Source organism: Archocentrus centrarchus, chromosome 3 (assembly GCF_007364275.1).
Source record: "Archocentrus centrarchus isolate MPI-CPG fArcCen1 chromosome 3, fArcCen1, whole genome shotgun sequence".
Classification (NCBI taxonomy): domain Eukaryota; kingdom Metazoa; phylum Chordata; class Actinopteri; order Cichliformes; family Cichlidae; genus Archocentrus; species Archocentrus centrarchus.
Genome location: NC_044348.1, coordinates 7,464,028 through 7,488,927, shown reverse-complemented (window position 1 = coordinate 7,488,927; position 24,900 = coordinate 7,464,028). Strand labels below are relative to the sequence as shown.

Sequence of the window (24,900 nt, the reverse complement as noted above, 5' to 3'; positions counted from 1 at the left end):
TAACATTTTTTTTCTTTTTTTTTTTTAATGGCAGGTGGTCCAATAAATGTGTTAAGCACTGTACATTTTAAGGTTTTAGAAGGATATGCAATAAAAAAAAAAAATTTTTAAAAAGTAAAAAAATACATTATGATCTGTGCTTGATACTTTGGTCCAATATGATGATACTTTAGGTGAAAACAGTTACATTTAGAAACATTTATTCATGTGATGTGAATTACATGAAAGTTTTACTGATAAATAGGCTTAAGTCATAACTTAATCTGTATGAACCACTTCTAAAGAAGGGTCCAAATGTGCATGAATGTGGATATGCACTGTACTCACGAGGTGAGCCCCTTTATCATTTACACCAGCTGTTGCCTGGGAGCTAGATAGTGGCTGGCTGCTAAATGTGCCTTTCAAAGCAGCCCACAGTGTTCCTAGTGTTAAAGAGTGGTCGACTGTAAATAATTTAGTTATAGACTTCATAATTCACATTACATTTTGTAACAGCTGGAAAGGGAGTGCCGTCTTCTAAAAATAAGCAGTACACAGCGTAGTTGGCAGGAGGATCATTTATTGACATACGCAACTGAGTGCAACCATCCTGTTAAACATATCCATCAACTCTTTGGAGTGTATTCTGTATCAAAGCAATAAATACGACAGATATAAAATCATGCCAGCATCATATGCTGAAAGTTAAACATTTACATAAAAAAAAAAAAAAAAAAAAAAAAAAAAAAAAAAAAAAATACATAGCACTCGGATAAATGAGCTGCCAGGTGGAAACTTAAGGCAAGGCGGTCTTCAGCTTGCAGATTGAGTATACGATCCTTTTAGCCAATCAGATGATCTGCAATACAGAAAAATCAATCAGTAACAGGAGTTTACATGTAAAGAATTTTTTTCCCCTCTTTCAGTAGAATCAGATGATTTTTAATACCTTTGTTAGAGAGAGTTCTGGATGTTGTTCAGGATGTTGCCATAGACAAAGTTGAACAGCTCCTCCCTTGACTTGGTTCCATCCAGTTGCACTGTAAGAGCGTACGCACATTTAAGCAGTGTGGTTAACTTTTGTGACCAAAGTAGCATGAAATTTTGTTTAAAAAAAAAAAAAAAAAAAAACCAACTTACCAACATCAACACCTGATGCCTCCATGATGTTCTTGTGTTTCAGATACATGGGCCAGACGTGGCCATCAAAGAGGCCGGGGGGGTCTGGCCAAGTATAGTTCCTTGAGCTGCAGAAAGATACAACACCAGTTAAAGAAGATCACACCACAGCAGCCTGGGCTGCAAAGCCCCTGTGAAGAACAACACTGGAACACTTACCACCTCCTCTTTTTGCATTCTTCATATGGGATGGAAATAAAGTAGCGTTGGTTCAGCACGTCGATCAAAGGTCTGCACGGGCAGAGATGAATTAGTGTCGTTAAGAGTGAGAAAAATTCCTTAACTCACATATAGTTAGGTGCAAGTTCTTACCCATAGGTGTAAAGCAAGAAGCCCTCCACAATAAGGATGTGAGTCTCCTCATCCTCCTTGCAGTCAGACTTTGGCACGATCTCAGAATCCAGGGTGTTATTAACGCCATGAGACTTCTCAAACTTCACCGGGTTCTCCAACCATGCGTAGATGGTACTCATCATGGCCTCCATGTCCAGAGCAGAGATGACTGAAGAGGAAAGGCGGCGAGGAAAGGAGAAGGGGGAGAAAGAAAAAAAAAAAAAAAAAAAAAAAAAAAAAAAAAAAGTGTGCAGAAAGTTGCAAAAAGCAAGTGAGAAACATGTGTTTGGACTCCCAACTTTTGTTTACATTGCATGCACGTTAGAAATGAAACACCACATTAAAGAAACACACAAACACAAAAGCACACAGACACGCGCGCGCGCACACACACGCACACACGCACACACACACACTCCTTCATAAAAACCCAGGCTTACCATCGTACTGCTTAAAGCCATCTTCATCAACTTCAATCTGATCTTGGGGCTGAAACATACATTGATGAGATGTACCCAGGTACATTCCACTAGTGCTACACTCAGGCTCTGATAGTGTTTTTACACACTAGGTCAAACTGCAGTAACACAAGCGGCAAAGCATTGACACCCCACCAGCTTGTGTTACCCAGAGCAGTCCCTTTGGTTAACTACATCCAAAATTCAGAGAGATGTGTGCATGTAGGCTCACCTTGAAGAAGTCATCCTGATGCACTACACAACAGTTGGGCAGGTTCTTGATCAGCCTGTTGGTGAGGGTGGTTTTCCCTCCATTGGTCACACTGCATGAGAAGAAGATGAATGAATTAAGTGTGGATAATGCAAAACATTGCCTGGGTTTCAAAATCATTTTAAGGCTTCCTTTTAAGGCTGCTCCATCTACTTGTTGAGTAATTACTCATCTAATGGATTTTAAGGTGTAATATCAGAGCTCTAGGGTACATGATGTACTTTGCTCTATTACATACTTACAATCGATAGCTGTTATTCATAAATCACCAGACAGTTAGTTTAATGTTTACAGACCTCAAATGGATTAAAAACCGACATTACGTTACAGTTCTGACAAACCCGCCATAGCGGATGTAAATGACCGCCCTTCCCCACGTGTAACGGCCTTACAGGCCCTAAAAGGGTTGGTTAGCTTAGCTTAGCTCCCGGAGCCATTCATTTTCTAGCACTCACCCGCCGATTCCGATGATGTACTTCATGTTTCCGTGAGTAGCCGAGAGTTCAAAACGTCAATAAAACCGGGTCAGGAGCACAGTGATCAGACGGGAAGAAAGCTTAAAAAGAGAAGGTTGCAGCAGGAAACGTCAACTACTTGATTCCTCCATGGTACTTGCGTTGAGTGAGTAAGGTAAGAGCGGAGGAGACGAGCTGTCACTCGCACACGGTCTTCCACCAAGAGAGGGCTTTTGGTTCCTGTCGCGTCTACACATACCGGAGAGAGCGACACGATTGGCTATTTAAACACTCCGAGGTGCCTGGCTTGCTCAGCGCTTCTCTCCTGAACCAATCAGAAGCGAGTCTAACCGCAGCCCGCCCCCCTGTTCCGTCTTCCCCTTTTTTTTCCCCTCCCATGAAATTAAAAAGAAAAACAGGGTGTACTTTTCTTTATCTTAGTTTAACTCCTTCTGGTTTATTAAATGATTATATTGCTATTTAATCTTTCAGGCTCCTCTAACTCAGCTATATTAATGTTTACATCATGTCACAGCTATCGTGAGTATGAGCCGCTAGTAAAGCGATCATCCTGCAGGTGTACTTCGGTAGGAAATAAATAGTTCCTACATGAAACTGCTCGCAGCCAAGTTTGGAGGTTATTTTTTAAAAAAAAAAAATAGTCAGATCATTATTTTATAGAAATACACATTACTGCTAAATGTATTTGAGCTTTACAAGGCAAGTCCCGTTTCGTCTCGTTATATAATCGCGAGAAGACCGCACATCTGCAATATTGGGCAGCTCATTAATAGCATTGCAGATCCAGGAAAACATGAATTTTTATTTTACTGCGCCTTTAACACATTTTTACATTAGAGAGATCTGTGACAGGAAAAAAAATTAATAATAATAATAAATATGTGACAGAAGCCATATATTTTGTATCTGGCATTATATTTTTGATGCATCACATGTGCAAACTAATGGCAAAGGGTCAAGCTTAGATCAGCTTCTGCACAACACTGTGATAGAATATCAGCTACAAGTCATATGAAGTCATATGAACTTCCACCAAATTCCTGCATTTTCCTTTGACCACCATGGTATAACGAATATCATCACCTTCGAGATGTGGGAGACAGATTCCTAGTACACATTATGCCATTTCACTGAGTTACATGAGGAATAAAATTACCTTGAAGTCAGAAAGCACTTTAAAGAAAGTGCCTCACTGGCAGCGTTTCACTTATCTAATCGGTGAAGACAGAGGTTCTTTGACTAACTGGGGCCAACAGATGTATGACTATAGGGTAACTGATGGAAGATGACCTTTCAGTTTATTCTTCACTTTCTTCTACCGATTTTCTCTCATAACCTAGCTGCATTTTGCAGTTTGATGCTTATTTAACCATTATAGACAATATGCTTATACAGTATATAAAATAAAATGTTATAACTTTTTCTTTACACACTGACATTGCTGTGGTGTTACTTTAACCAGCCTGCTGCTGACTTTTTTTTCTGTTTTGTTTTGAAACTTCCCAACCAATTCCATGACACAGTTTCCTGAGGTTGCACCAAAATATTGCCTATGTTGGGGTTTACAGGCGAGAACCTCGGGAACCTCAACTATGAAGAGCAAGTTGCCAAGTGTGGAATTCAATTCAGCTTGTAAGATTTCTATTCATAGTTTGATGCAGCTTCATTCTCCCAGTTTGGAGCCTTAGAGTTTCATGAATTTCTTGAAGGAGAATAAGCCTTTGTATTGTGGTAATTGTCTTCAAGGTCAAAGGGATACAAGGTTATTGAGACAACAGCTGCACTGAAAGTCACATAAAAATCAGATTTGCACTGGAAACAGGTGTTACTTGACAAAGAATATTGAAGAACATGTTGTACTTCTGGCTGTTTGACTGCTGTGTTACAGTCCACTATTCTGTCAAATACAACTGCAGCCTATGGTGAAAAAAAATCATTTTGCTAAGCAAAAGTAGCACAATATGAAAATGCTTCTTATAGCTTAAAAATATGGAAAAATAAATTTGAAAATATACATAAAGCATAAAAAAATGCCAACAGCTGATCTGCTAGTTTCATATAATTATCATTACATCATTTTATATTCTATTATGTTCTGAGATAGTATTACATAAAAAAGAAACTAATTACACCCTTACTGCTTCATGGGAATTAGGAGTGTAAGTAGCAGCCAGGTGCTGTTAATCAATTGCACTTGATTAACTGACCATCAGCAAGCGTGAGCATCCCTATAAAAGCAGAATTTTGGGGATTTTGCTGGTCTGGACCATTCAGTTGTGTCAACACAATCTTCCCAGAAGTGGACATCACAGCAAATTCACCCTAAGGTCAGACTGTGCAATGCTCAGAGAAACTGAAGAACTACATCTCAGACTGTACAGCCCTCGGTTTGCATGTTAAATGTTAAAGTTCATGTTAAAGTCTGGTTTATTTGGAAGGGTTGCAGATAGCATTTTCTCTCTAAAAGAGCCATGGCTTAAGTTTGAAAAGTTGCATCTGAACAAGCAACAATACTTCTGGAACAATGTCCTTTGGAAAGCTATCCTATACCAGCTATCAAACATGGTGGTGAACGGGTGATGATTTGGGCTGGTTTTGCAGCCATAGGACCTGGGCACCTTACAGTCATTGAGCTGACCATGCAGACCATGTCAAATGTGAGGCCATCCGTCTGACAGCTAAAGCTTGCATGACCCAAACTGGGCCATGCAACAGAACGATGATCCCAAGGGCAGCAGTAAATCAACAATAGAATGACTGGAAAAGAAAAGCCCAGACCTCAGCTCGACTGAAATGCTGTGGAGGGACGTTAAGAGAGGTGCGCATAACTAATGATAACAAACTTCAATGAACTCAAGCAGCGCTGTAAAGAAGAGCATGCCAAAATTCCTCCACAGCGATATGAAAGACTGATAAAGTTACACTGAAAACAATTACTTCGAGTTAATGCGGCTAAAAGCAGTCCTACAAGCTACTGAGAGTGTATTTGGTTTTTCACAGGACTCTATGCAGTCCTGTGAAAAACTTTGTTTTTCACATCATTTGCATTAATAGACTGCTGTATACTGTTGGCTAATAATAATTTACCGTAACCTAATCTGCAAGGCAAATAGCACATGTGGCTGCGGAGGAAACAGGACATTTTCGCCTGCCACAAAATTGCTATAGAGCCATTACAAAGCACCATGAAGTGAAAACAAAATGAACAAATCAAATAAGAAACTAAGAAACTGAGCATAACCTCTTATGCAAGGTAGAGTATTAATAGTATACATTCTAACGCCAACAAACCAAGCATTTGTGTACTTGGCAGCCTTGATCAGATTTTATCCTCCACTTTTATTTTGTTTCTATTTAGAGGCGTTTACACACATGACTGTAAAACTCCACTGTTTGTGTCTTTCCTATAAAATACAGATGCAGTAGCTTTCCAAACACACAGTGCTCTGCTTTTTTGGTCAGCCATTGTTAACTTAAACTGTGCACCAGAAACTCAACAGACAGACAGGTTTTAGATCTCTGTGTGCATCTGAAACTTTACAAGCAAACCAGTTTGTATAAAATGATCCACAACAGGATGTAATTTTCCATTCCGTAAAAAAAAAGCCCTGCAGTGTTTGCACATTCCTGGCAGAGAAAGTGGTTGCTAAAGTGCAAAAACGAAAACAGTGATCAGAAGGTGGCACTCCATAAAGGCTTTTTAGAGCCTTTATGGAGCTGATATTGACAACCTGAAAGCTGTTTTAAAGGAAAAAAGATGAAAAAATATAACTCACAAGAAAATATTGTAACACTCTTTAAGTTATGCGGCGATCAACACGAATAAATAGCTACATTGGGACCTTCTTATTTAACCTTTGCATGTTTTATTAATATTTATTAATTTCCTTACTGTTAATGCTGCTGTTCAGTCTGTCAGTACTGCATTTTTAGACTGATGATATACAGTGCCAGTCAAAGGTTTTGAGAGTGTGTCCAAACTTCTGACTGGTACTGTATAAGAACTGAAATTCAAGAAACAATCAACTGTTTTTTTTTTGTTTTTTTTAGGTGAAGATTTTGTCATCGTTCTTCCCAACATGGACCCGGTTAAACCTGAGATGCTGAATCATTGGCAAAGCAAATATTTTGCTGTCCCACATAAAAATGCCTCATACACCCGAGAGATACCGTGGAGTCTGTGAGTGTACACTGAATTCTCTTCTTTCTTCTCACTGTTCAGACATAATATTTTATCTCAGGTTTTCAGGAGTCAGCATTATGCCACCCTGCATTCTTCACAATTAATCCAATTGCCTCTCTGAAAATGATTTTCTGCATGACTGTTATTCACACTGAGTTCAGGAAATCCATTATCCCGTCTGGCTGTGTGATGCAGATGGGGGATCATGTGAAATCAAGGCCTGAATGGCATGTTGGAAAGGATTTAAAATGTGTTTTTTTTTTTTTTTTTTTTTTGCTTTTCCTAAGGATTGTGCTTTGATATAAGTAGTTGCTGCATATATTATTCTGCTCTAAATTACAGACAAAACACGTGACTGCCATCTGCTGGCTGTGTTAAACTTCAGTTTGAAAAGTTGCGGCCCTCATTTCTTCTTGGCGAGCCTCCATTTCAACCAATAAAAAGGAGAACAAAACATAGTCATAGAGCTGAATTTACATAGAGAAGGGTTTAAACCAAAGATTTAGTTTTTATTTAATTTGTATAACATGTATTATTAAAAGAACTGGATTTGGTAAGCATACCTCAAACAGCTGGACTGAAGTCTTACTAATATCGTACATTTTCTAATACTTGAGGGACTTTTTTTTTGATAAAGCAGCTATTTATCCTGAAACTTGAATGAAGTATGACTCATTTCCTTAGTAAAGTTCATAGACCTTAACCTATGTTGTGCTTTTTTCTTCTTAGGTTTAACACTGATCTGATTTTTTTTATTTGGTCAGGACAGGTGGCATGTTTACGTTATGGTTTAAGGTACAGCATGAGCAGAGAGACAAAAACAGGGCTCATCTGCATGAGGATTTTAATGATAAGGAAATAAACAAGATGCATTTCAATAAATGCTTTGTTTCACCTTGGCGTTAAAAAAAAAAAAAAGATTGGAAAGTTTGGTAAGTATACTCACTCTTTAAATAGAGCAGTGGTTACAGGTTTACATAGGCTAGGACTGGTGCTAGTGAAGGTCAAGTTTACAGATTTTCTTCAGTGTGGATTTAGCTGAAGGGAGAAACTGATATTGAGGGTTACTAAAAGCACCTGGACTAATTAAGAGACTCCAACTATCAGGTTGGGAACCAGGAGGCAGTAAAGCAATATAAAGGGTGAAAAACTGCAGTGAGATCCCCAAAGAAGAAGAAGAAGACGACCTCTCAGGTAGTTTTGTGAGAAAAATGGACAGTGAGCTACAGTTAAATGTAAGTTTTGTTTGTTTTTATTTCAAGAACTAACAGTGATTGTGAGCCTTTTATCATCCTAGCAGCCAGGCTGCTTTTTATTGGGCAGTTAAGTGGTGTGTAATATTTTAGCTAGCTGGCTAACAATTGGGCTAATCATGACAGTGGGATTGTTTGCTTTTATTTTTTTAATTTAACCTTGTTTGAGATGCAGAGGAGTAACTTTAACCCTCAAAATGCTAGCAGTTGTGCTAAAGCTGGTCTGAGAACCATTAGAAAGATGTAAGTCAGCCAACTGCAGTCAAACAATGACACACATATTTTTCAGTGCTGTGTTTAATTTTTTTTATTTGCACATTTCTAATAAGCTGCCATGCTCTCATACCTCCAGCAGATAACAATACCAGTAATTGGCTGCCTCTCTTGATACATCTGTGATTTTCTGACTAATGGTTTTATTATTTATTCCAGTTTCATGTATCCATCCAGAAGGGATCTTCTATTCCTCCTCTGCAAAAATGCAAAACTTGCTGCTCTCCAGGAAAATTTCATTGTCCGTTTTGTTCGCCCGAGATTTTCAAACCCACAGATCGCCCCAGCCTCAAGATCCATTTGGACAGCCATCGAAGGGAAGCCTTTGAAACTAGAAGTAAGTTTTTAATGTTTCGTAACTAAAAGTTTCAGCAATTTATTCATAATTGCATCTGTTTCTGTTTCAGAGTACACCATCCACAGGTGCAGGTTGTGGTGCAGAAGTCAGGCGCATTATCACTGTTTGTACTGCAAAGCCACAGTGATAAGAAAGAGAACTTTCCACAATCATCTGTCATTTTGCCGTGAACAACAACAGAGGAGAGCCCAGAAGTTTTCCAAACTACCAGCAGATTTGACACAAAGAATCCAGACTGGCAGACGGACTCCTTCGTATCACATGGTAAGGGTCTGATCGTGAAATGTTGCACAGACTGTTAAAACGGATATGCATTGTCTCAGTGTTCCTAAATATTTAATGTACATGGTCATGGTTTTATTGAATGTTTTGTGTGGGGTCTAGTAGAATAGAAATTACAGTAGTTTTTCATAATGCACACTGCTGCAGGACCTCTTTTCACTGAAATGACCCATTTTAACTCCTGACTCTTTATGGCCTCATTTCCAAAAAGCCTCTCATTGGTCAGCTAGTCCAAGCAAAGCAAGCCAGCATTTGTTACAATCATGAGGGGAAACGTCAAAGGAATTTCTAAACAGGGGACAGCGCCCCCTCTCTGAAGGGGAGAGAGTCCAGAATGAAAGGGTCTCTATGGAGCTGTAGCCAAAAATGTAATGTTGAACATTCATGACAACTGGGGGTTGAGGAGGTTCAGCGAATAGGTTCCAGCAAATTCCAGGGTACTTTCTACTAATATTACTAAACTCATGCACTACAAGTCATTTATGGTACACGGGTTTTGAATTTATGTATCAGACAAGCAGCAGTCACCTGAAACAGCAGTCTGTTTCATGTGTATATTTGACTTAACTCCTGAGCTCTGTTGTAGTTTGGGAACAAAACTCAAATAAAGAAATGAATTTTGTTACTAATGGAAATTCCATTCCATATCTAAAGGTGGAATCTCACACTGATTACCACAATCTTTATTGTAACATTTGAACCCTGCACACATTTAAATGCAGCCATTTGTGCTGCAAATGTTTCAGCACGTTCTTTCTATGTTAGTGATGGAACCAGTTTCAAATGTTGCGTCAAAAAGAGCATCAAACCAGCTAAAAGGTAAGTCACCAAAGAGATTTTAATTGAGTTAAAAAAAAAGTGTCTTTCCTTCACAGGAATGGGATGACAACGGAAACGCAATAGCCATCATCTCAGATTCAGAGGCCCAAAACAGGCGCGAAGCAAGCAGCAGCCATTCCGGGGCTCACAGTTTCCCCAGGTCAAATAAATGTGACACTGTGAGGAAGATGAAGAGGAATACAAAGCCAGACTCCTCTAAATGTCACAAAGCTGTACAGACAGACACTCCAAAACCACAAGACTGTGATGAATATTACTTCATGACCCTTACAAAACTGTTTAAAAAGTTGGCTCCTCAGAAAAAAGCAGAGGTCAGGATGAAAATTGAACGACTTCTCCTCGAAGCTGGATTTACATAGAGACGGGTTTACCTTCATACTTTTTAAATTTTTTTTATTTTTTTTGCACATTATTATTGAAAGAACTAGAAGAAGTGATGTTTAGTTTTTCTTTTTTGGTGGACTAAGCCTGGAGTATTTTGTTACTTTATGCTCACTGCATCTTCAGTGCATGTTTATTATTAATCACCCACAAATGAGATGCCTTACGCTTTCTGGGGCCTGTTTTACCAAATATACAACATGATCTGATTTCCTCTCACCATTTATTTAAAACATATTTAAAGTAAATGCTGTACTGTCGGACATACATTAGTGTGCAGTCTGTGAACTCAGTGCTCAGTGTATCTCCAGTTTGTTAGTCATTTGCAATAAGTTTATCCGTTAGTTTGTCTTTATTTGTGAGCCATGAAGCTGCCCAGAGCTGCTGTTAGCCTGTAAGTAATGCTTGCAGAGCATTTGGTGAAACAGGCTGTTGGTTTGAGTTATAAAAATGGCAGAATAGTATAATTCTGTTGTTGATCAAGTACTGAGAAACAAGATGTGACGGTTTGACTTTGCTCAGGAGCCACAATCCTCTCTGCATTTTAGTGATGTGGGCACTGCTGCTTTTCTCATACTCCACATTTCTACAACCACAGGACAGATTTGTGTCTTTTTATTTGTGGATCTTATATAATGGCTCATGTCTTTGAACATTTACAAGTTACCTTTTGTGTTTCTCAGAATAACTGTCAGTGTTTTTTGTTTTGACACCTTTTTAGATGCAGTACTGTATGATTAATGAAGAACAAGCAGCGATTTATGCAGTCAATATTTGGTACTCGTACCTCCAAACAGCTGGACTGATGGTCTTACAAATGCTTTGTGTTTCTGACACTTTAACCATTTTCTTTTTAAATCAAGCACCTGCTTCCTTAAACTTGAATGCAGCATGAATTATTTTCCCAAATAAAGTTCAGAGACTGACTGACTTTAATCCATCTTGTGCTTTTTTTTTTTTTTTTTTTTTTTTTTTTTTTTTTTTTTTTGGGTTAAACATTCATCTGACTTTATATTAATTTTTGAAGTTCAGGCATTTAAGGTACTGTCTGAGCAGTGAGACAAAGGTGCATCTTCAGTGTGAGGACTTTAATAATAAAGAAGAGCATTTATAATATGATGTATATCAATTTAAAAAAAAAAAAGTCAACCAGCCAGCTCCATTTGTAGAATTAGAGTTGATTGTCATGGGCTTCAGATGATAAAAGTACACCTTTAGTGAGACACCACAGTACATGCTTTACTTTCATGAATGAAAGGGGAAGTCAGAATATGATGTAACACAAAGGCAACTTTGACTGTTTAATCGCTTCTCCCCAGGTTTTCTTATTTAGTTCATATTCCTGCTCAGTTAAAGTCTAAACTTAAAGGAAAAATCTTCAAAAAGTAATGTTAATTTTTGAGTTCTGAATGCTGCTTAGAATAAGGTTAAGAGGGATTTTTCTTTCTGCTGTTCTCTATTTGAATGTTTTGTGGCTCTACAGTGTAGTGGTTTACACATTCCCCTAACAAGTGAAAGAGTCCTTGTTTGATCCTGGGATGGACCCAAATCCGTGTGGGGGTTGCATCTGGTGCAAAAACTTGTGGAGCTAATTGCTGTCGTAGTTTTAGTCTATTTGAATATTTTCAGTGGAGTTAAGAAATAAATTCAACAGTAACTCTCAAATCTTTAGAGTCTAGATTTTAAAATATTGTGTAGCATAAAAGCTTAGATTTTTTTTTCCCTCTTCTGTTCATCATGTAAACTTTTTTTCAGACTACAGTGGTGCGCTGGTCTACACAGTATTAAGTGTTAAGTTGCTGGTGATAGGGGGAATGTTCCAATGTTGTGACCCAGAGGGTGGAGATCTAGATTCTTTAAGTATCTAACTTGTAGCAGTAGACGCCATGCTTGTGCTGTGGAGGTGGGAAGCCAAAGCTGCGTACCCCTGGCTCAGACGGACCACAGCTTTTGCGTGGTCTGGTGATGGGATACCGAACGCTTCCATCAGCCAGCCAGCCGGCATCGCAGCGGTCCAGGCCTGCGAACTTCCACGCAGAGTACAGCTGTCCAACTTTGGCGATCTCTGCTCTGTCGTCCTGACACGCGTGCTGAGCTTCGGTCAGGTTCATCCTGCGAGAGGATTGAAGGTAGTAGACTCTCCCTTGAAATGAAAGATATTTATTATGACATTTGGAACCCCTGTTGCAGAATTGTTTTGTCATGTTTCAGACTGCTAATGTTTGACTGGGACTTTTCCCAATGTGCATTTATTATGTTTGCAATTTGCTTTAAATGGTACAATTGTGTACCCAGTATTTCTCTTAAAATTATTATATAGCTACATTATAATATTCAGTTGAATCATGTATTCAGACAGTGGCTGTTTTTGAAAGGGGTTTCAAGAAATGTCTTAGCAGTCTTGACAAACTGTAAAACTTCTGCACTTACGCAGGTTAAACTTTGCACGTTAAACTTTCAGGTAATGTTGTCACTGAGGACATACTGAGATGTCACAGTAGGAAAAACATAAGTATAAATCAGGAAATAAATTACACTGAATATTATTTTAGCTTCTTTGTCGCCTTGTTGAACTCGCACCACGTTACACTTCGCCTCACCTTGGAGCAAAGAGGAGAAGCAGAAGACATCGTAGCGATTAGGGTAGAGGTGCTGTCTGCCGTAGTGCCGGACACCCGGGGGGAGGCGGGCTCCCCCGCAGGACTCTCTGGGCCGGGTCATCGGATACTGGACTGTCCCATCCGCCAGCCAGCCGGCATTACACCAGTTCAGGCCCTCTTTCCAAGACCGGAAGAGCTGTGTGAAAGTGGCCAGTGTCGAGTCCTGTTCCTCACAGGCTTGCTGGGCTCCCAGGAAGCTCAGATGGTATCGACCACGAGGGTGTTGGTAGGGAAAGACCACACCTGGGTGGAGGATTTGATCACAGATCAGAACACCTGGTATGTGGACTTTTAAGTCTGGCGAACTTTCACTGCTAGTGTTAATGCATCCACTATTACTACTTTGCTTACCAAGTAAAATTACCACTATTAGTGTTTTTATCCTATGAACTAAATTTGCAATCGTCTGCTGTTATGAACTACATTTTAAATGAAAGGTTAAAAGGTGTTACTGAAGACACTAAAGTTAAAGTTCTGTTGTAACACGATCAAATGCGTTTAAGGTGTTTAAATAAACAAATTTCAGATAAGCTTTTCATCTTCAATACACTGACCGTAAATGTGAAGCGATCTCAGTGATTTCAGTGAGTGAAAGCGGTGGTATCTGTACATCGTTCATATTGCACCTTGTAACTCTAGATGAACCACTGTGCTTTGGTCCTCCAGTCCATCCACCACAGCGCACCGATAGCGGCCCGTATCATTCAGCTGGAGTTTGTTCAACACAAGTGTGGCATCTCCTGGGAAATCTCGTCGGAGCTGCACACGACCCCTGCCCAACAAACACTATGGGTTAATAGTTTAAAGGTCACACAGTTGGCAATCAAGTAATCATCTTCAGTCAATTTGTCATTTTTATTAACCTGAAATCTCCAAAACTTCGAAAACGAGGGCCAGCAGCCACCACCACGTCGGTCTCATGTCCCCCAGCGGCAGACACCCAGGACCACTTGACCCGGGCCTCCTTTGGCGAGCTCGGCTCAGGCTCGTACCAAAACTTGCATTGTAGGGTGGCGTTATCCCCTCTGACCGAAAACACTGATGGCTGAGCAGAATCCACATGGAGTTTCATGCCACTGAAATGAACTGCAGGATAAATACATGTGAGAAGGTAGATTTAACCTGTATCATTCTTATTTATGGGAAATAGGGTCTCAGCAATAATGTGCATACTTCCTTTGTTGCTGCTTTCATTGAGATAGACATGGTAGAAGAAGCTGTTTTGGATTGTGGGGGAAGCCAGGGCCCAGCCGGAGAGAACCAGGTGAGCTATCAATAACAGCACAGTCTGGAAGCAACAACTCATCATCAACAGTGTCTGTGCAATCCTCAAGCCTGTGAAGAGAGGGACTGCTGGCTAATTAATCATTAAGTCAGTTTTAGGGTGTGGAGCTGTAGTAACAGAGAGGAACTGTGGTACTGTATGAGGAAGTCAGGAATGGCAGAGAAGTGGTGCAGGACATGTATGAGGACAGCAAGACAGTGGTGAAGTGTGTGTGTGTGTGTGTGTGTGTGTGGTAGGAGGGAGTGAGGTTACATCAGGGAAACAGGTGGAAAGGTGAACATGCAAGGAGCAGAGGTAGTGAAACTGGAAGCAGCTCCATAAAGGGAGCAGCCAAAAGAGGAAGTTAGTTTTGACTTCTTTCTTTTGTGAACACTGGATGTTGTGACAGAGCAGCACCAGTAGAGGACAGCATGATACATTATTAGGAAATTTCGCCTAATGTAATGCTCTTCTCACTAATTAATGTTAATCAGTGAAAAGGCGTCTCTACAATATGCCACTGTGAATTAAAGTGGTTTCAGTGTTTAAATTTAATGACCACCGTTCATGTTTGTCACGTAGTTTTCTACTGAAAAAAAATCGCTCAGCTGTTACAGGTGAGCTACTTCGGAGCATCATTTTTTCACCTTTATGTCCTCATAGCCAGTGTTAACGTTTACTAAATGCTACAGCTCCTTACTCAGTTTAGAAACATGGCGTAGGCTTACCTGTGCGCCAGGTGAGAATAAACAACAACCAACTGACTCACAAGCAAATGAAGTGAAACAGGAAAATAGAGTTCTCAACATTTACCGGTAAAAATAAACCCAGTCCAATAACGATAATCCTGTTTTATAGCTCGGAAACTATATTTGATGAGCAATCATTATTCCTACATTCCTGTTTTCTTTTTTCACCTACCGCAAAGGGCTGCGGGATTTTCCCACCTCCAGCGAAAGATTTGATGTTGAGCTTGAGGAAAAAATGCCAAAAAACCCGATGTGGGAGGGGAAAAAAACAATTTCCAGAATATTAAATTCAGTATTTCGCTTCCTCCAAGTCAGGTGCAGCTAGAGCCCGTCAATAACGATGAAAAGTCCCCTGACCTTTCCGCGGAGGAGCGGCAGGGTCAGACTGCGGTTCAGGCTGTGCAGCTGGAAACGGCACTGTGAGTCTGTCTGTCTGCATGCACTGAATGGAGGCAGGGCATTTGTAATACAAGACCTATAGACCCCCCCCCCCCCCCCCCCCCCCCCCCCCCCCCCACACACACACACACACACACATTCACACACAGTATACTAAATTACAAAAGTTATAAAAGAGAGTCAAATAAAAAACTGATGAAACAAATATGAGGTGATTGTGATTTTAATAGATTTTGTATTTTAGTCTTTCTATTGCATGAAACTGTTTAAGTATTAAGACACAGACGGTTGTTTTTGTCATTTTTAACTCAGAAAACACAAGTTACACAATCACTACATTAATATAGTTCTAAAGGACCACCAAATGGGATCATTGAGGAGCTGTTTGTGGTGGAAAATCCCTCGTAAACTCTTTGAAAGCAGATCTTTGTTTCAGCTGCATTTACCAGAAGCACTGTAATCTTTCAAAGGAACTCCTTCTATTGTATAGAAAACACAAACCACACACAGTGAAGAAGTATTATGTGTGAGAGATGCTTTGGCCTCCACTGTCCTCATCTTACAGAGATGAAAGATGTTGCCAGGGGCCAAACATACCAGGATTGGGAGCTTAAAAGCTAACATGGTGTAATTACTGGTGTAAAGAGCAGGCCAGAGTAGAACCGGGCCCTGTGTTTGTGTAGTGTTGTGAAAAAGTATTTGCCCCCTTCCTGATTAATTTTTTGCCTATTTGTCACAGTTAAATGATTCATATCATCAAACAAATTTTAATATTAGTAAATACAAAATGCAGTTTTTAAATGCTTTCATTTATTAAGGGAAAAAGCTATCCAAACCTACCTGGCCCTGTGTGAAAAAGTAATTCCCCTCTAAACCTAATAACTGGTTGTGCCACACTTGATAGCAGGAACTGCAATCAAGTGTCATAACTGGCCATGAGGCCTTTAGCCCACTCTTCTTTACAGAATTGTTTTAATTCAGCCACATTGGAGGGTTTTCCAGCAAAAACGGCCTGTTTGAAATGCTTTGGCATGACCTTAATCAGATTTAAGTCCAGACGTTGATTAGGCCACTCCAAAACCTTCATTCTGTTTTGTTTTTTTTAACCATTCAGATGTGAACTTGCTGATGTGTTTCATTGTCCCGCTGCATAACTCAAGTGTGCTTGAGCTTCAGGACATGAAGTGATGGCATTCTCCTTCAGGATTTTCTGGTAGCGAGCAGATCGTTTGATTGCTGCTATGATGTTCTTTTTATGAAATGCTGTTAGTTTTACACCAGATCTAACAGGACTCAAAGCTTCCAGAAAGTTCATCTTTTGTCTCATCAGTCCACAGAATATTTACTTTAAAGTTTTGGGGATCATCAAGATGTTTTTTTTTTTTTGTTTTTTTTTGGCAAATGTGAGACGAGCCTTTGTGTTCTTTTTAGTCAGCTGTGGTTCAGTCTCTCTCTGAACTCTGACCTTAACTGAGCCAAGTGCGGCCTGCAGTTCTTTAGATGTTGTTCTGGCGTCTTTTGTGACCTCCTGGATGAGTCATCAATGCTCTCTTGGAGTAATTTTGGTCGGTCGGCCACTCCTGGGAAGTTTCACCACTCTTCCAAGTTTTCTCCATTTGTGGATAACAGCTCTCACTGTGGTTCACTGTGAGCCTTAGAAAATGCTTTGTAACTTTTTCCAGACTGATAGATGTCAGTGACTTTGTTTCTCAGCTGTTTCTTTAAATCGTGGCGTGATGTGTTGCTTTTTGAGCAGATATCAGGATAAAACAGCCTGTTTGAGCCAATTTAGCTGTTTGAAAGCAGTTTAAGGGTGATTCATGTCCAAGTGTGTGTACACCTTTGTACTGGGTGTCACTTATTCATGTTTGACCGCCACACTGTTTCCACTTTACCATTAGATATTACCAGTGACTGTGGTTAGACTGCAAGTTATGTTGTTGCACAGGGGCTCCCTGTGGATATGAGTAAAATTAAGCTGCAATGAAAGTGGAATCTTACTAAAATCTCATAGAAAGTAAATAAAATTGCACAGACAATATTAAGTTTAATGGATTTTTTTTGTCTAAGTGTTTAAATGACATTCATATAAAATTAAATGTAAAGTCTTAGATTTTTTTTAACCCCACATTATGTCACAGTTCACATCACGGGCTCAGCATGACATCACATCATGTTTTGTGTGGTAAGGACAGTTTGTTCTTTGTGAAAGAGGAACACAGCTGATGGCAAGCTTGTCAAAAACTGCACCTTTTTTTTTTTTTTTTAGGTTTTATCTGCTTTTAAATGCTGAGTTGCAGAAAAAAAATGTCCGCTTTATCTACTCCTTCACTTTATACCCCATGTACTTGACTTCAGTGAGGAGTCAGTTCAGTCAGCATATTCACTCTAACATGTGTGTCGTCTCAGAAAATGTATTTTTGCCTCTCAGTTGAAAAGATACATGGAGAGAGTTGTTTTTATTTAAACATTTTAATAATGTTAACCAACAGTGAATTAAAAAAAAAGAGAAATGCAAAAACAATGCTCATTTTCTAGGCATCTTTTTCTACACATTTCACATTTGTTGTAAAAATAATTAAATGATAATGAAATTAAATTTAAGAATTAAGCAGAAAAATGTGTCAAATGTTTAAAAAAAAAAAAAAAAAAAAAAGACATAAAGAAGTTTGTTATTCAATGCCTTTATGCCCTCTGCAGATTAAAATTACAAAGAGGAAAAAAAAAACAAAAAACTCAGGGTTTGCACTCTTAGGTAGACTAAGAGAAAATCTGTGCAACAAAAAGCTCCTAAAGCACAAATGCTCAATTGAGGAATCTGTGACAGTCAAACGCATCAACTTCAAACGATTTTTATTGATGTAAACATTTTAAAAAAGTCACTAGACAAAGTGCTACAAGTGTTAAAGTCCAAGCTATTCAGCAAATCTGATTTCCATGAAGTAGAAAACAAAGATGCATCCTCTGCTGTGGTGAGACAGATGGAGCATCTGAGGATGGAGCGCTGATAAATGGTTACTGATGAGTTTCTAATCATCGCAGCCCAGCAGCTCCATGCGCAGGGTGATGCGCTCGTGCCATTCCCAGGGGATGACTCGGACATATTGAGCGTAGAACGGAGGCTCAAAAAGATTCTTCTTATGGGTGTTGTTGTCAATGTTTCCTTGGAAAAGCTGCAAAAATATGTTAAGGTTAGTGTTAAATGAAACAGTGGTATTAGCCCAGAACTGGTGCATTCCTATTTATTTTATGTATTGGAATTTTTGTGTTGTGTGTGCATATTTTGTTTGTTTGCTTACATTTTTCCACTGAAGTCTGAATAGCCACTTGGCATGAATTATTAATCAAAGTGACCACCCAGACATTCAGAGCAGTCACGCGAAGACCCAGGCAATATTATTATATCTGGCATATGAATACCAGCCTACTAGCTCTATATTTTGTTTGTATTATATTCAGCTTTTTATATATTTGAGCTTCTTTATTCTATTTAGCCAAAATATTGTTTTATCATATTGTATTTTATTAAATTTTGTTTAGCACAGCAATTTCCAAACTTTTGAGATAAATATCTTTATCTTTGTTATATATTTAAAAAAAAAAAAAGAAACTCTGGATGCTGTATTAGGGAAAGGCATTTCAGGTATTCACACAGGTCTGACCTTATCGTTGCCAGTGTTCCCGTCCTTCAGTGTACTCCAAGACTCTCCATCATTGCTGTAAGCAACTTTAAACACTGACACAAACTGCACTACTCCGAAGTCCTTTGCACCCTGTGTGATGATGCCGGTGAGGCGCTTTGTCTTCTCTAGATCAACCTGGTGAAGAGACAGAGACAGTATTATGACTCTGCTGCAGCTACTAACTAAAATTTTAAAAATGGTGACATTTGACCACTGCGGCTTCCCTCACCTGGATCCACTCTGAGCGGTTGTTGTGTGCAGGTGACCATGCATTTGTCTTCCCCACCTTATCCAGTCGGGCAAACTGAGGGTGCCACGTAAAAGTATCGATGCCCCACGTGCGGTAAGTGCTGGAGGCTAAAAGCTGCCCGTCCGAGATGAGCCGAGACTTCATACCCAGAGGCTCTGAGCAACCTGCCATGTTTGAATAAACTGTGAATCAAAAAGAAGACGGACAGATGGAGGGAGGGGGAGCCAAAGCGACAGAAAGAGAAAAAGGGGGGAATAATGAATACACCCAAAGGAAAAGAAGAATCGGCTTTAACCAGCATTTTAAGAATGAGGAATATTCACAAAGCATGAGACTGATTGAAATCAACACCCACCAAGTGAAAGGAATAAAAAGAGTAGAAGAAAGCATGCGACGTAGCACAAAGCACTGTTCCTGTTTAAATGTTTTAGCTGTTAAGATCAAATAAGTCAAAAGCTGAAGGTGGACAGAAATACAACTGGATGTGTTTTCAACCTCGAGTGCTTGGAATGGCTTCTTTTATTGTTTCATAATGAGGTATGTACCCACAGAGTTCATAGTGGATATCTTCTATATGGTCTAACCATGGCTAGATTGAAATAAAGGCTGTCATTTCACCTGTCAGCAAGACCACAGCAAGAAGACATCAACACGGTAATGCGAGATAAACAAAGGATGCTGAAGCAGTGATGCATTTTTTTTTTGTTAAGGGTTTACAGAGGCTACAACTCCACTTCATCTTAATGTATACACCACCTGCCCTTTCATTAATGTCACTTTTTTTTTTAACTGCTTTCACTCTCTGACCTTGCTGTAAGTGTTAAGTCTGTGCTGCAAGTTTTATTGTGTTTACCGTTAAGTTCACAGCCCACCAGCTCCATGCGCAGCGTGCAGGCCCTGCGGCAGACCACGGGTATGATGCGGATGTACTGGGCCACTATAGGAGGGTCAAAAAGGTTGGTCTTGGTGCTGTCATTATCCATGTTGCCCACAAACACCTGCAGTGCACAAACATAGGAAATGAGGTGAGCAAAGTGTAGCTTTGCATGATTCACTGTTCAAAATCATCCTGCACTGGGGCGTGGTGCAACAGGCCAGCTTTTTTCTGACTGGCTGCCTCTTACAAACAGAAGGTTTAGATGGGAGGTGGGTGGGTCTTCTGTACTTGGAGAATACCTGAGAAGACTATATTAGGAATATCTGCTCTCAGTGACATCACGGGGAGGTAAGAGTTGAAAGAACTGTCTGAAATGGAGTCCTTTTGGCTCATTGGGATTGCTTCTACATCTCATTTCCTTATTCAAAACTATTTAAGACTGTTTAATTTGGGCATCCAACACTGAAAATAAGGAAAAGCTTAACAGGTCTACAATGGAAACACAATGGAAATGAACCTATATACTACAAATTTGTGTCTAACCTTATCCCTCCGCTGGCCATCCACTTTGTAAGTGATGTAGGAGTTTCCATCAAGGCTGCTCGCCACCTTGTAGGCTTTGATGTACTCAGCTGCGCCCATGCGACTGGCACCCTGAGTGATGATGCCCGTCAGACGCATCTTCTTCTGCATATTAATCTGTCATTAACAAAAAGTCACGAGTCAGTGAGCGTCACTGCTGTCACTGGTCAGCCTCATCAAAAGCGTTCCCCCTCTCACCTCGATCCAGGGGTTCCTGTCATGTGCGGCCGATGTCCAGGCATTGACGATGCCTTGGTTGTTGAGTCGCGCCAACTCTGGGCCCCAACGCTGAAGACCCAGAATGGCGTAATGCACAGAGGAAGCAGAAATCTGGGACTCCACGATTGCTCCTCCCTCCATCCCCAGCAGAGAAATGCACCCTGGGGTATAAGACAGAGGGATTTAAGTTTACCCCTTACACTCTTCAGATCTTTTCCTCATATTTTGAGTGAGCCACACTTGTAGGGACATCATATCACTCTTTATGTCCTTGATGAAATTTATAAAAATGTTAAGGCAAAGCAAGTAACAGCAGGTTGTACATATTTGAGATATGTGTGTCTAATGGGGGTGAACATACGTAGCTGGCACTGCTTTCCAACATATGGTGAGGGGCACCGGCAGGAGTAGTCTTCATCGAGATCGCGACACACCCCGCCATTTTTACAAGGCTGGTTGGCACAATCATTCACATCTGAAAAGGAAATGCAGGACAATAAACAATGATTGTTAGGGACATGGTGCACACCTGTCCTCAAACATCTGAGAGAAAATCGGTGGAGGACCGAAGCAGGTGAACAACGACAATAGATTCACTGTCTCTCCATCATAGAGCTGGTAAAAAAAAAAAATAGTTTCTATTCAATCTAATGTGATGACAGAAATGACCCTGAGGCATTTGAGGAGGAGGAGCAAGTGGGATTTGCAAGCTAAAGGCTTATAATTATTTTTTTGTTTTGTTTATCTTTTTTACTCCACTAAAATGACAGACACAGGAGATACTTTGAAGTTATATCCATGTTGCGTCACCATCAGGCAAACCTACACAATAACTGTTTATTTTGCCAACAAGATATGAGAATATCAGCTCTGATGTTCACTAAGGACCCGCATACGCAAACTCTGCTCTTTAAAAAAAACAAACAAAAAAAAAAAAACTTGATATTTCAGCTGAAATTTGTTAAGTATCAGTACATGTTTCTGCTTTGACTGAAGGTCCAGTTTAACAGATAAAAACTTTTGCTCCACAGTAATCAGGGGAACAAAGCAAGGCTGTGATCACTAAACACAGCTCAAGTAATGCTTGCTAATCTCCACAAGGAGGCATGCTTACACAGCATGTTTATATCGAGCTAGAGGAGTGATTCCCAAAGTGTGGGCTGGGGCCCCCTGGTGGGTCGCGAAGGTACTGCAGGTGGCAACAAATTCAGATTGATGTACAGTTACATATTTATATAAATGTATTTATTTATGTAAAAAGTAAATTAAAACTGGTAATAGGAGGTGGTTAATTTGAGATATTATTCATTACTCTGACCTAAATTTACTGCACTTGTATTAAAGTGCCCCAATGGTAGTTTGCTCACACATTGGCCTTAACGGTTTACATATGATTCAGTAGGATTAGCAATTTATAGACAACAGCCTGTGTTCTTCATGTTTTTTGAATAAAAATTTAAAGGGAATCCATCACTTTCTTAATTCAGTGAAGATTTAAGATTGAGTGGGCCCCATGAGACCGTCTGTTTTTTTTTAAGTGGTCTGCAGCACTCTTGACTTTGGGAATGGCTGATCTACAGCATTTGGGATGCATCCACATTTTCAATCAGAGAGCAGCATATTTTAACCTTCTGTAGTGTTTTAAAAATAACCTATACTTTTATTTACAGAGTGATGATAAACCAAGTGGTAAGAGCAATGATATTTTTATGAAATATTGGACCAAACAATATATCAGGCATTTGGATCCTTAAAAGGTGAAAGGGGACTGAAGGTAAATGTATATTTCTTTGTAATGATAGTCAGATAATGTCAGGCTTTGTCTTTGGTTTGTATTGGAAACCAATCTAAGTACAAACCAGTGTGCACCATGTTGATGGTGTTTGCAGCCAGATGAAGTCTAAATGCAGCTACACTCCCTCATCTACTCAAAATCCACAAGCAGCAAACCCCAACATGAAAAAGTTAAATGATGTATACAGTAAACTAAGCTAACCTCTGCATTTCATTAGCCTCATAGCATAATTGCCTAACTCATCTTTTAGATAATAATAGGTAATAATGCAGAGTGAATCTACAGTCTTGGCGAAGCAGAGTGAGACAGATGTCTCCATTTGGCCAAAATATGACTTAGCCAATTATGCTATGAGGCTAACATTGTTAGGTGGTTGCTAGGCAACATGATAGCCATAATATCACCATGTTAAAATAATGTCTTCAGTAATTTTTTTCAGAAAAGCCAAAAAATGGAACCAATATTAAAAATTGATGATTTAGGCAAAAATACCATTTTTGTTAAAAAATTTCTCAGGCCCTTATTTGAAGAGGGTGGCGATAATCTATACTGCATAATGTGGATATGATATGTCGATATTACTGTTACAAATTACAATGATACAATGCTTTTATAAAGTGTTATAGGTGCATAAATGCTACAAATGCATCATTTCAGCCAGTTGGTAGGTGGTTTCTAGGCAACATCACATAATATTTTATATAGATAAGAACCTTTCAGGGCCTAACATGCACATGTGTGCCAATTTTTGTTTGCGTGCAGACAAACAGATTTCGTGTGTCATAGGAAGATGTTGCACACGACAAAATCTAATAAATCCTTTTTTTTTTTTTTAAAAAAAAGGTGAAGTTGAAAAACTTTTGTTACTTTTTTGAGTTTAGACTTAAAGCTGTGTAACTGCACTAAAGCAGCACGAATGCCTTATTTCACCTGTTACACCTAGTAACACCTAGAAACTTCAGAACTAAAGCTGACAGGCTGACGTAATGCCACATGGGTCTGTTTAATTCTTATTCCAGTTAATGCTAAGAGGATTGGTCACAACTTGGAAACAAATGCCCGTATGGCTTTAACAGCACGAGCACAGCACAGCTAATAACACTGAGAAACAAGTGATCTTATTGAGAGATGGACCGTGAAACAGCTTTTGCTTTTTCTGCTCCTTAAATCTGGCCTGCAGATGCAGCATGTACTGAACATTTCATTTTGTCAAGTGGAATTCATTTTCACATGCTCTGGCTTCCCTTTGTTGACATCTGAAAGGCTCCTTACCTTCTGCCACATAATTTGTTTAAAGTGCGAGTTATTTCTGTGTATCTACTGTGCATACTATATAGTCCAGCACATAAAGTCTGCCCGATTCAAAATTAGAAAATATTTGGGAGTAGACGACCAGACTGCACAAACACTACAATTGGTGGTCAGCGTGTGGGCTTTGGGAGGGTGAGCTGTTCCTCCACAAAAAAAGAGAAAAAAAAGAAAAAACCTCTTCAGTCACAGTCACAAGTTCAAGCCCTGAGAGTTAAAGTTAGATTTTTTAATCAGAGGTTTATATATTAAATCTTTTTCATCACTTTTGCTTCCAGATTCACAGTTAAGGATGTCAGCCACTGCTCAGAGGTATCTAGATATGATATTCACACCTTTTTCATTTTTTCATGCATTTCTTCCTCTAATAATCCCCGTGTTTTTATGCTAATTACAAACTAACTTAGGGATTCTATTAAGAGGATGTGATTGAATTCACTAGTCATCTGACTGGGTTAAAATAGATGCAGTGTTGACCCTGTGTGAGAGGCATCTGCATGCTAAGAGACTTGGAGTGGTCTTTTACTAATTAGCCAAACAGAATAACCACAGAACCCACTGAATGAGCCCCTTTCATGACGCTGCTGAGAGGCCTACACATCCCTTTCACTGCAGAAGATGTGACAGGATGAAAAAAAACTCCTTGCGCTAAAACTTCTAGAGAAATCTGCTGAAAGTGGAGCTTGCTGTGCTAAGCTGTTCTGACAAAAACGGACCTTTTTTGTATTAGAAGACATTTTATTTATTTTATTGAATAACTGTTACTGAGTGATAAACTGAATTTATGTCTGGCCAGAAATTGTTTAAAGTTTATTGAATAAAGAGTAAGGTGTGCTTTGGGAATATGG

General features: G+C 39.5%; 4 protein-coding genes across 8 annotated transcripts in view; 1 reads left to right on the top strand and 3 right to left on the bottom strand.

Moving 5' to 3' along the window:
- Positions 1-770: 770 nt before the first annotated feature.
- Positions 771-2,931, bottom strand: mibp2 (muscle-specific beta 1 integrin binding protein 2). Of its 2 annotated transcripts, XM_030720566.1 has the most exons (8): positions 2,676-2,931; positions 2,182-2,272; positions 1,932-1,980; positions 1,471-1,660; positions 1,318-1,389; positions 1,120-1,226; positions 929-1,019; positions 771-838 (listed from the first exon to the last, which is right to left on the bottom strand). In XM_030720566.1, exons 1-7 carry the CDS (start codon positions 2,699-2,701, stop codon positions 934-936), a joined length of 621 nt encoding a protein of 206 aa, XP_030576426.1. In that variant the 5' UTR covers positions 2,702-2,931; the 3' UTR covers positions 771-838; positions 929-933. The 2 variants fall into 2 exon arrangements, with proteins under 2 accessions (XP_030576426.1, XP_030576433.1); XM_030720573.1 differs by lacking the exon at positions 1,932-1,980.
- Positions 2,932-7,882: 4,951 nt separating this feature from the next.
- On the top strand, positions 7,883-11,111 carry LOC115778281 (uncharacterized). The gene is made up of 4 exons (XM_030726341.1): positions 7,883-8,114; positions 8,565-8,742; positions 8,813-9,027; positions 9,921-11,111. The coding sequence occupies exons 1-4, from the start codon at positions 8,091-8,093 to the stop codon at positions 10,242-10,244; spliced, it is 741 nt and encodes a 246-aa protein (XP_030582201.1). The 5' UTR covers positions 7,883-8,090; the 3' UTR covers positions 10,245-11,111.
- Positions 11,112-12,029: 918 nt separating this feature from the next.
- On the bottom strand, positions 12,030-14,235 carry LOC115778150 (hyaluronan and proteoglycan link protein 3-like). The gene is made up of 5 exons (XM_030726203.1): positions 14,100-14,235; positions 13,790-14,012; positions 13,553-13,698; positions 12,867-13,169; positions 12,030-12,409 (listed from the first exon to the last, which is right to left on the bottom strand). Exons 1-5 carry the CDS (start codon positions 14,233-14,235, stop codon positions 12,123-12,125), a joined length of 1,095 nt encoding a protein of 364 aa, XP_030582063.1. The 3' UTR covers positions 12,030-12,122.
- Positions 14,236-17,843: 3,608 nt separating this feature from the next.
- The window catches only part of LOC115778148 (EGF-like repeat and discoidin I-like domain-containing protein 3), a 13,198-nt gene continuing 6,141 nt past the window's right edge, over positions 17,844-24,900 (bottom strand). For 3 of the 4 annotated variants that reach the window (XM_030726200.1, XM_030726199.1, XM_030726197.1), the window contains exons 4-10: positions 21,311-21,424; positions 20,929-21,110; positions 20,692-20,847; positions 20,125-20,269; positions 19,251-19,453; positions 19,001-19,156; positions 17,848-18,511 (exon numbers count right to left, since the gene is read on the bottom strand). In XM_030726200.1, the coding sequence (XP_030582060.1) occupies positions 18,368-18,511; positions 19,001-19,156; positions 19,251-19,453; positions 20,125-20,269; positions 20,692-20,847; positions 20,929-21,110; positions 21,311-21,424 (1,100 nt within the window). In that variant the 3' untranslated portion in view covers positions 17,848-18,367. Of the gene's footprint in view, positions 18,512-19,000; positions 19,157-19,250; positions 19,454-20,124; positions 20,270-20,691; positions 20,848-20,928; positions 21,111-21,310; positions 21,425-24,900 lie in introns of all 4 variants that reach the window. The other variant, XM_030726198.1, reaches the window with a different exon arrangement.

Excerpts from the sequence above, each read along its gene's own strand:
- mibp2 (XM_030720566.1), bottom strand. The coding sequence starts at position 2,701 with ATGAAGTACATCATCGGAATCGGCGG. Across the intron at positions 1,661-1,931 it reads TGGCTTTAAGCAGTACGATG|TCATCTCTGCTCTGGACATG; the intron begins GTAAGCCTGGGT and ends TTTCCTCTTCAG. Across the intron at positions 1,390-1,470 it reads TTCTTGCTTTACACCTATGG|ACCTTTGATCGACGTGCTGA; the intron begins GTAAGAACTTGC and ends CTGCCCGTGCAG.
- LOC115778281 (XM_030726341.1), top strand. The coding sequence starts at position 8,091 with ATGGACAGTGAGCTACAGTTAAAT. Across the intron at positions 8,743-8,812 it reads GGAAGCCTTTGAAACTAGAA|AGTACACCATCCACAGGTGC; the intron begins GTAAGTTTTTAA and ends TTTCTGTTTCAG. Across the intron at positions 9,028-9,920 it reads GGACTCCTTCGTATCACATG|GAATGGGATGACAACGGAAA; the intron begins GTAAGGGTCTGA and ends TTTCCTTCACAG.
- LOC115778150 (XM_030726203.1), bottom strand. The coding sequence starts at position 14,235 with ATGATGAGTTGTTGCTTCCAGACTGTGCTGTTATTGATAGCTCACCTG. Across the intron at positions 14,013-14,099 it reads TGAAAGCAGCAACAAAGGAA|TTCATTTCAGTGGCATGAAA; the intron begins GTATGCACATTA and ends TTTATCCTGCAG. Across the intron at positions 12,410-12,866 it reads CTTCTCCTCTTTGCTCCAAG|GGAGAGTCTACTACCTTCAA; the intron begins GTGAGGCGAAGT and ends TTTCATTTCAAG.